Consider the following 11,164-nt stretch of genomic DNA (forward strand, 5'->3'; position numbering starts at 1 on the left):
TTTTTTTTATAGCCTATTCCTTAATTTCCTTAAAAAACATAAAAAATAATAGTCATTAAAAATATTATCTTAGAATAATATTAGCTATTGTAATTATAAGTCAGTTATTATGCTTTAACCTGAAATCATATTGCCCTAAGAGCAACAACGACATGTGATGAACTAAACTTCAGATTCATTCAGGCTTTTATCTCCGTTTAACTTTCTGTTAGTTCAGTCAGATTTGATCACTTTTTATTTATTTAAGGAAGTTAAGTTATGTTACTCCGACTCTGAACAGAAGGTGGTGGTGTGGCATTTTATAGAAACTGTGGAGGTAACTTGGGCTTTTACAGATTTTATGGAATTTGCTTAGTTTTCACAACATTTCAATATCAGGACGCATGTGGAGTTTTTCTATAGTAAATGGATTTATTTTAACCTTTTTCGGAAAGGTTCAAATATTATTGGGTCTGCATTTAACCCTGGTAACACTTTGTTTTGTATTTAAAATAAAATGACATCACCTGATTTGCGACTTGCAACAGCCCAGTATATTACTATATATTATATAGGCTATAATGTTTTAATGAAACGTTTACAGCCTATAAGTCCAGGTGCTTATTCACCAGAGGCGTCAGAGCTTTTTTTTCTTTTTTTTTTCTAAAGGCCATGACACTGTGAAGTCGTGTGTCTAATTGTATTTATGGCAAAATCACGTCCAACTGGTTTTAGAGGGAAGCGTCGTTAATGATCAGGTATCGTAAAGGTTGTTTCACAATGCATTTGTGCGTGTGGCCAAATCATTTGTAGGACTATATAGGTATGCATACCGACATATAGCCCTGTAGGCGCCTTTAGAACTATTAAGAGTAGATCGCATTTAAGATAATTAAAGAATTAAGATGCGAGGCCTCTTTGTCATTCATGTCTGATCAACTTTGCGTTAACGCGTTTTTCATTTGTGCTGCGTCCCCAATCACCAGTCTTGGTCTCGTGCGGGCCTGTGATAAAGGAGCAGATATATTTTGTTTTCTAACACCATAACACTATTTATTATGGAAAGATAAAACGACCAGATGAAGCTCTGGTTTTCTGGCGAACTTGTAAAACTACAAAACGCCCAGTACCAGCTCCTCTACCCCGGCCTGACGAGAGGTTAAAGGTTCGTTAAACATCCAGTGAGCCTCTTCTCTTCTTCTTCTAATAGTCATTTATCTGAGGCCGCTTCTTATAAAACCATTCCTCTTTTTTTTCTAGAGGATCAAGGGGGTTGAGTGCGGAGTCAAACAGCCTCCTGTGATCTTTTGGATGATAGAAACAAGTGAGTTTTGTTTTCTGTGCATGGCTCCTGGCAAGATGGAGAGCGGAGGAGGAGAAGGAGGAGGAGGGGGGACAAAAGAATGAAAGAGTTTAGAAGAATAGACCGATCCTCTTTGGTCTTTTGTGTTAAAGTTTCTTTTTCCTTTCAGATGGAGCATCCATCCGTGTGATTTCCACTTATTGTCAGGGATTATGTATTAATTCATGCTTCATGGGTAAAGTGATGCGCGGAGGAATATTCACTAGATTAATGAAGAAAGACATAATAAGACATTAAGAATTATGGCAGCACTCAGCAGGCTTTAAAGTAGGCACACAAAAAACACTCACGATTATAAATTAATCTCATATTGACGCAATAACAAAAACTTGTCAACTGATCATTGCAAAATCTCTCTGTGTTAATAATAAATCAGCACTTTGAGGCCCTGGCTGAGGACAGCAGGCTGTCGGCGCTGAGGAGGAAATCACAGCGAGCAGAGAAGTGTTGCCCGTCCCAGTCCCCCGTTGACATTTTAGGAATGATAAAAGTTCCGCCTTGCCTGGAGCTACAGCCTCACTGGAGCCGGGCCTCAGTCTGCGGCAGATTGCCTTTGCTCATTACAGCAATTATTTTACTCCAGTTTAACCCCTGCCTGAATAGCAGAGGAGTCAAGAGAAAGCCTTTAAAAAAAACTGCTGCTGCAGAGTGGCCTGTAATTTTCCTCCATATCACACAGGTGCTCATACACACACACACGCACACTCCCACACATGTTTTCTTAATGTGCTGCATGCAGTCATGTAATATGCATGGATGTGGCACCCTGTCTTCTCCATAATGGGGGTGTCACCTGGCTCATTTTACACCCCCTGAACACCCCATAATGACACTCCAAAGTGGATTGTTTACAAGCGATTTAGCCCAGTGAAGCAATCTCTAATATTTATCGGTGTGTTTTGAAGTCAGCACAACTGGTTGTCAGCCCCCCCACCACCACCCCACCCCATCTCCTCCTCCTCCTTTTCCCAGCCCCCCCCCCCCCCCCCCCCCCCCCCACCCCACCCTTCCACCCCCCTAAACTCTTCTGGCGCCAACAAAATCTAGGTTAGTTGTTTCAAAGCAATAGGCAACAGCTGTAGAAATACATTCCACCAAAATAACATGTGACAAGTTTCAATTCACGCGAAGCACAACAGCAGCTCTGCAGCACGCGGCTCATCCTCTTCTGCGCGCGTGCACAGAAGTGTGAAGGCTGAAGGATGTAAATATTAACCTGAAGAAAATGTGGACAGTAGTAGGGCAACCTACACATGTGGGTCACGTACATCTACGAGATTCAAAATATATAATTTTAAAATCATGCTGTGCTGCAGATGATCAACATTCCTGTATTTATTTTCAAACCTGCTTTAATAGGCCTGATAATAATAATAATTTTTCACTTCTGCTTGTTGACGCTTGTTCGCTCATAGCTCACTCCCAGTGGCTCCAAACTTCACTATAATATAGGTGAGGAATTTTAGAATATCTAATATTTCTCTATTTCAAATTTAACAGGAGGAAAATAGTATATTTTTCAGAGCTGTTAAAGATTTTGGTGCAGCAGTGTCAGTCAAAATGAAAAATAAAACGTATTAATGAAAAAAGAATAAACAATTTATTGTTAAGTTATGTCACAAATATATTCATAATATAAATGAGGATATTCTTCAAATATACATTATTTTACAGTACACATTATCCCTTCCGAAGGGAATCAATCCAACAACAGACAGTGCTGTTATAAAAAACAAAAAAACAAAAAACAAAACAAAACCAAAAAAACAAATGCTGTGGTTCTCCAAATTCACAAAGAGCATTCATGGACACTGGGTTCAGTAACCCACTGTATAGTTACGCATTGATATGAATGCAAAACAATAGGAAAGTATGGTTCTCGCAGTGTGACAGCAGCACGAATGCGACGATAAAAGCCCAACGTTAAGTTTGTTGGTGCAAATATTTCAAGCTGCAGCAAATAGTCTTGTTACTTTAATGATTGAGGCTCGTGGAGGAGACCTTTTCACCTGGCTGGAGGCAGAGTGGGCTCTCCGTGACAGACACACAGCCTGCTGTCCATACTTGACTGTCCATATAGGCCTACAGGTACTAAGATGTTCTTCACCTCTGCACCGCAAAAATATCCATCTTAAAGTCATTTAGTCTCACACTCTCATCTTACACCTAACGATCAATGCGCTCTTCATTATTGCTCTTATTATTATAAATTTTAAAATTCCACTGACAAACAGATTTAACAGTCAGGATTAAATGACCAGTAAAGCTGGAGTATTTTTGCAGTGTGTGAACTTACTGGCGAGGTCAAGAGAAGTGGATAAACTTCAAGGTTCCTCAGAAGGGGCCATGACCAGATGTGACACCAACGTCAGGACGCCTCTGTATTTACTAGAGTGCCACCTCACCTGTCCATCTGACTTCCCCTATACCCACCCACCTCGCGCTCGCGGGGCTCACATTGGAAATAAGTCTTTAGCCCCTCGTCCCAGTCAAGCGAGGTGGTACATACTGTATCCGACGTGAGCGGCGTACAGTCCCACGGGGGAAACCGGCAGCGAGTGGTGCCTCTGGAACGGGTGCGACCCTGCGTAGGACCCGGGGACGTGCGCACCGAGTGGAAAGGAAATCCCGAAAGCCGGAGGCAGCATAGGCTTAGCTGCCATTTTCAGTTTTTCAAGTTCTGCCTCCTGCAGCCTCTTGGCTTTGGCTCTCCTGTTCTGAAACCAGATTTTGACCTGGGTCTCCGTCAAGTTGAGGGAACTGGAGAACTCTGCGCGCTCGGCGATGGAAAGGTACTGCTTCTGGCGGAACTTCCTCTCCAGGGCCAGCAGCTGGGACGTGGTGAACGGGGTCCGGGGCTTTCTGTTCGTCTTGTGTTTTCGCAGAGGGCAGGCAGGAGGACTCAACCTTCCTGTGAGGAGGGGAGGGAGGGGGGGAGACAAAACGCTTCCATTTAAAACCCTGGATTACAACGCGTAATGCCAAACCCACCCGGGATAAAAACTGACAAAGACCAACTGGGTACAAAGTTCTCATGTTTAAAGCACACAGACATGAAAGAAATCAATCCCCACAGCAGTCCACAATTGATAGATTTACGATTAAAAACAAAACAACAATATTACACACATTTATTATCCATTCCTCTAACCTAGCTATAGGATACACGTTATAACTCTGTAGCTTCAACTTACGTGGAGGTGTAGGAGAAAACCGAGGACTCTGTATCCATGAAGACCTCTCTTGACTGTCCGGGCTCTCGGGTTTAATCAGTACGTCTTCTGGCATGTTCATGATATCGCCCACCGAAAACGAGGAGCTCATGGGTAAAGCAGGAAGTGAAGTATCCAGACTACCGAAAGAGCCCATCCGTGCGCCCTTTCCCAGCGCATGGGACGTCCCGGCTACGGATGTGGCATGATCCGGGGATGGCAACTCCCTGCTGGGCTTCCTATCAGCCATCAGTGCCTCGACGCTGAAGGGCAGAATAGCGACTTTGGGCTTCCCAGTCTCCTCTGCGGGGCTCAGGCTGGTCTGCTGCATCTCGCCTCTGCCGACGAGAGCCGCGCGGGGAGGAAGGTCTTCAGTTTTCAAACCAGCGGTCAAAGCTGACATGACGATCGATGGGGCCATACAGGTCCGACTGGCACTGGTGGTGAAGCGACTGCTCGTGGGTGTCGTCGTGCAAAGAAAAAGAGTTACAAAAAAAGTTGCAGCAGCAGCAGTGCGCCCTAAGGTGACGGTATCCTCATGTTTATGTGACCAAATTGGAGTGCAGGGCTATAATAAGGCAGGCGTGGAGAGAGAGGCAGCCAATCAGGGTTCAGATGGGCCGGCCCCTGAGAGAGTCCAAGAAAAAAAAAAAAAAAAACAGAGTGGGAAAGTTAACAATAGTTACTTCTTTTTTCTTTTTTTGTAAAACCAACTTCAGATAAACATAAACACACACACACATAAAAAAAACCTCCAGGACTAAATCCCACAAATGATCTTTTGCCCGTAAGTGTACCCTGTAATTATCCTTCCATTAAGTTCCTGTCATTTTATAATGAGAACTAAAAGGCGTGGGCATTATATCTCATCATATTTACAACCATCTTTGATAACTTTTCTTGCCTTATGATGATTTTGGGACAAACTTGATTCGGTTCGACCCACATCGGGACTTGTGCCATGCATGTGCATTATACATCTCCCCGCTGCAGCAGCACCGAGCCTTGGATATTGCACAACAGTTTCCTGCAGCCTCGTTATGTGATGAACCTCTTGCAGCGCGCTGTTTATTGACAGCTGCGGGGCTCTAATCAGATTGAAACGCACAGGGCCTTCGCTGTCATTTAGGGGTAATTATTGGGCTTGGGGTGGGGGGGTCAGTGGGATTTTTTCCCCCCTTCTCCTTTGACTACATCCATTAAAGTCAAAAATTATGTGGAGTCCGGGGGGGTGGAGGCAGCGTGGAGCCAGGGAGGGATTTAACCCTCGACTGTCATTGATTTACCTGGCTGTACCTCCTGTAGCCTTCTACCTTACCTTATCATTATCTGCAGCCCTTTAAAAAGGAGAGCATTAAATATATCACCAACTCTCTATAGAAACTCGTCCTATCTCATTGGATGCAGGCGTAAAAGTATGATTTCATATCCAATAATGTCGGTGCAATAAATTATATATCTGAAATGGGCTTCAGGGGAGCTTAAAAACAGTTCACCTTATTACCACAGATTCGTCAGTTCTCAGGGAAGCGTCTGCGTCGCTAATTACCACGCATAAACAATCTGTCACGATTTGTCAGTCTTCCCTAATGCGCAGACAAGTTATGTTGTTTTTAGGCGCCAGCAGCGGCCGGATCAAAGCCTCCACTTCTAGCGAGACTATAGAAGAAGTTGAACCCGCGCACCGAGAGCTCAGCACCGCCTCCTCCTCCTCCTCCATACCCGCCCTAGCCCAGGGACACTGAGCCATTCAGCCTGAAAAATTAGCTTTTTCTCAGCCCGATCGCACGCCACTTCCATCTATTCAAATGAGCACCATGGTCGGTGTAATAGTAGGCTCCGCAGAAGAAAAGGTCAGCGCCCACTAGTTACTCTCAGAAAGCCCCCTTCTACTTAAAAGGATTCCTTGTTGCGTTTCCCAAGATACACATTAGAGCACATGATCTCAGTGCGCGGAGGTGTTTGTTGTTATGTCTGTGTGCGCAGGCAGATGATGGTGATCTGTGCTGCTGCTGCTGCTGCTGCTGCTGCTGCTGGACACCTCAGCATCTGTATAACCACCTCTGGATCCAAGTTCCCTCATGTAAAGCTGATAACCTCTCTATGGTGAAGTCATAATAGTTAGAAATATTAAATAGCTTCCTGCACTGGAACAATAATGTAATTAACATTCAAGGTGGTTTACCACTGACGCAGGTTCAGACTCCACTCCTTAGCATGTATGAGCAAATATAGATGACACGATAAAGTAAATCATTTGCTACTGGGGAACGTGCTCATTCATAATTTAAGAAATTGCTACTCCACGAGCCATAACATGAAGGAAAGTGTAGCAATTAAAAAACAAAACAGAGAAGATGAAATAAAATAAAATCCATATTGATAATAAAACAAGACCAAGAATTGTGATTTATTATAAATTGCGTTTCAAATTAAAAGTTCATAATCATAATTCTATTAAAAAATTAATAACAGTGTGACTTCCGGTTCACTTAGAGTTTTTTTTTTTTAAATAGAGACCCCAAGTGATCTTTAATTGTTCTGTTACCTGGTCCCACAGAACTTAACACACAAGTCTTAATTTATCATTTCCTCTGCAGCACATCCGGGTGTGTGTGTGTGTGTGTGTGTGTGAATGTGAATGTGTGTGTGTGTGTGTGTGCGCGCGTGCGTGCAGGTAGCAGTACTCCGCGTGCAGCTGCAGCGTGTTTGGAAACACTTAAAGCCTCTAACCTGGAACGAGTGGCCTTGCTCCGAAAAGGCTTTGAAGTCACCGAGAGTCTCCGGAGCTCCCACGTCCGTCTGAAGTCGCCCTCTGCCCGGGGTACACACACACACACACACACACACACACACACACACACACACACACACACACACACACACACACACACACACACACACACACACACACACACACACACTTAACTTCAGGCTCCCTCAAACATGCGACTCGTTAACCGAGGGTGCGTAAACACAAATAGGCAACAGAGGCTGTTTTGGCAACGACGCGTATAGCCTGCTAATTTTTGTGGGGATGTTCAGAAACTCATAAATCAGAGTCGTGTTTGACTCTTAAAACTCTGCACCTCTGTGGTTATTGTTAGGATTCCTTCTGCACACACACGCGTGTTTAATGATCCAATCACTGATGTAATGATGTCTGCTACACTCTCCACCGTATCATCTAATAGCCTACTGTCGGTATTAGATGATTTGATTATGATTTGAGTGATTTTGATCAACATCTGCTAAACCTGATTTGGGGCCTCGGTCGCTGCAGCCTCCAGTCGATCAGTCTGCGGATCATCACAGGGACAGCGGTCATGGAAAACAATGCTGGTTGTAATTAGCATCCCAAACACTGGCCCTTTTTAAGAAGGCTTGATATGCCATGGAGAAGACGATTACCATAGCGTTTTATTCAAATCCCGAGGCAACAAATGAGGGCCGAGCTGAGATACAAAACAACTGTAAGGCTCATCGGGCCTTTATTTCTCTTTATAAACTACCTTTGATTCCCAGTCAGGAGGCAGGGACTGCGCACAAAGGCCCATTGTTGACTCCTCTCAAAGTTGTCTTAACCCTTTTCATGCAACCCTGTCAATTTGGACTGTAAAGACATAAAAGGCAGCGTGGATGTCAAAAGGCATTTTCACAGGGAAAATATTTGCACTTGGTGCCAGTGAATGACTCTCGCCTGAGGACAGTGACACACACACCGACCGCATATGTGAGTTGTAACTTCTCCAGCTTGGTCACATGTGAATTTGCGCCTGCACCGGAGAATTAAATAAATAAATAAACCAAACTGTCTCTAATAATGATGGAGCTGCTCAAAGTTGTGAACACTTGATGATCTGAGTAACAGGCAGGTGATTTGAACTACGACAGCGACTTTTTTTTTTTTGGTGCAGGTCAGAGGGGATGAAAGAAACAAGTGCATGGGTGCACACAGGCACAGTCCAGGCCCGAGCTCTGCACAATTATACATAATGTCTCCTATTTCAAAGTAATTAGCGCAATCAGGCGGACAGGGATCCCTCCGCTGCCAGTGAGCAACAATGCATCACGGTCATTTAAGCTTCAAGATGCCATTCACTCTCCCTGGCTCACAGGTTCGGCCCTGCGGACTGGAGCTCCAGTCGCTTTGGCAGGTGGATGCGTCCAAAAGTCCAAAAGTCAGATAGCGCCTCGTTTACTGAAGCCAGTTCACGTCCTGGTAATCCCCACCACCACCCCCCAGAATAACAATGCATGTAATGTAGTAGCTGAATACCTAAACACTGCGCATAAGAACATGGAGATGTGCATATTTTATTTAACATTGCACTTACTATAATATATCCAGTCATTGTGGAATAAAGGGGGAAGAGTGCTGTTAAAAAACTATTTAACAATAAATAACAGTTAATTTTGATACAGTCTAATTTAAAGATGCAAAGCTTTTGAATGAGGCTATTTATTCAAACTTTATACAAATACAATGACTCACCTATAATTCAGCACTTAACATTTACTATAACTAGGCTACTATTATATGTATTAACATAGGCTATGTTAATATAGTCATAGGGAAATAGCCATATTTTGCACATTGTGTAAATGAAAAAAAAAAAAAGAAAAAAAAGTGAGGAAATTAAAGACAAATTTAGTATCAACCCGCAGTTGAGTTCTGGTGTTTGAGGGAGTGAGTGGTTCAGGCTGCACCAGTCCACCAGAGCCACTGAGCCACTGAGCAGCAGGAAAAACAGCAGCTCGCAGAGAAACGGGCTCCAAACGTGCAGGAGCCTCGATGATAAATGCACGTGAAGCTTCGGGGATTAAACGACCTCGTGCGGCTCGAAGAAAAAGAAGAGAAGAAGGAGAAGAAATTGGGTGTTTTTTGGAATTATTAACTCTCTTAAGTCAATCAGACCCAGCGCTTAGTGAACTTTATTCCCCATTCATCTCCCTCACCTCTCCCTGGCTGACAGGCGGGATGAATGTGTCCCTCGGTGATGATAAAAACCCTCGTGCGGTTCAAGGGAAGAAAAAAAAGAAAGAAAGAAAGAAAGAAAAGAAGCGGTTTTCAGCTCGGTTGTCGCCGGCGCGGCGGGGGGCCATGTCGGTGGAGGAGGAGAGGCTCTGAAGAAGAAATATTTCCCTGGCAGCGCCACAGTCACTCGGAAATGATGCATGAAGGCGTTTTTTTTTTTTTTAGGGAACTATCGATATCCCACGGATGTAACAGCAGAGCACTTTCCAAACTCGGAAATGATATTCAATAATAAAATAACGTTCCTATTTCCTCCCTTTTCTTTTTTTAAAGGCTTTATAACAAACACTTTGATTGGCCGTTGTCCACTTTTTGTAGCCTATCGATGTCAGTGAACTGTTCCTCTGCTCAGATCCGATTGGCTGCAGTCGCATTAAAACGCAGCAGTGTACAGTAGCTTATACCTGACACACCTGTGACTGTGTGACCGCAGCACTTGTTGTTTGTTTAAATATTAATGCGCCACTTCAGAACAACTCGGTCTCGCTGTCACCGGTGTTATTTAAGAGCTACATTCCCGACACTTGTCGCAATATCACAGAAGGCAAGTAAATCAATTTGACAGTAGAAATTGCTGCTAATTGTACAATTTGTGGCGTCACTCATTTTCAGAATAGGTAATGATCGATTCGCGACAAATAACTCATAACGGTTCTGAGATCAGTGTCTAATTGTTTTTTTTGTTTTGTTTTTTTGTATTTTTAAATAGCATGAGGAAAAGCACTGCATTATGCAAAGTGCACCTGGGCTTCTTTCTTTCATGTCTCCTATACTTGCCAGACCACTTAGCCTAAATTCAATTTCAATTCAGTGTCTTGAAAATTTGTTGTCGCCAATTAAATTAGGATTTAATTTATGGTCATTTAATTAAAAATATGTGAAAATAATATGATATAATTTAAGAGGAGAGGATACTTAACCCATTAATTATTACAGAATTTCCAGATAATTATCATTTTAATTATTATTAGGCCTATAAATATTATTATTCTTATTAGTCTGTTTTTGTTGTGACTTCATTCATAATTCAATCATAATTTATTCTTCTTTACATATATAAAAAAACAAAACAATTTGTCACTCAGTGGGTGGGGGTGGCATAACAATATAAAGACATGAAGTCAACATCACATATATCTAAACTGTTTCTTCTGCTGAGGGTTTTGTGTTGCGTTTATATGAAAAGTCACTGATCATCCCCCTTTTTACCTCTGTGATGCAGCCACACACACACACACACACACACACACACTGGCAGCCAGATAGGATCACTATACTCCCTCACACCCTGACCTCTGCATGACTTCAAAAATCAAAATAATAGGCTAATGTCATCACGTGTTCGGCGGTATCAGTGTCTCCTCTGGCTGCCGCTCACTCTCTGTAAAACTTAGATAAAACTGCGGCTTTTTGAATTTACAACATCCCGCCGTTCAATCACAGACATCTCAATTACCCGAGGTATTGGTGTGAAATTGAATTATCGCCCCTTTATTTCTTTCACGCCATTAAACAGGAAGCACACTAAAAAAATCCTTTGCAAATCACTGAGCCTGAGTAATATGATATAGG

General features: G+C 43.0%; 1 protein-coding gene across 1 annotated transcript; it reads right to left on the reverse strand.

The window, feature by feature from the left end:
* Positions 1 to 3,831: 3,831 nt before the first annotated feature.
* Positions 3,832 to 4,975, reverse strand: msx1a (muscle segment homeobox 1a; the record flags this gene model as incomplete). The annotated part of the gene is made up of 2 exons (XM_083971661.1): positions 3,832 to 4,253; positions 4,537 to 4,975. 2 exons carry the CDS (start codon positions 4,973 to 4,975, stop codon positions 3,832 to 3,834), a joined length of 861 nt encoding a protein of 286 aa, XP_083827787.1.
* Positions 4,976 to 11,164: the final 6,189 nt, after the last annotated feature.

Source organism: Trachurus trachurus (genome assembly GCF_905171665.1).
Source record: "Trachurus trachurus genome assembly, chromosome: 5".
Lineage (NCBI taxonomy): Eukaryota > Metazoa > Chordata > Actinopteri > Carangiformes > Carangidae > Trachurus > Trachurus trachurus.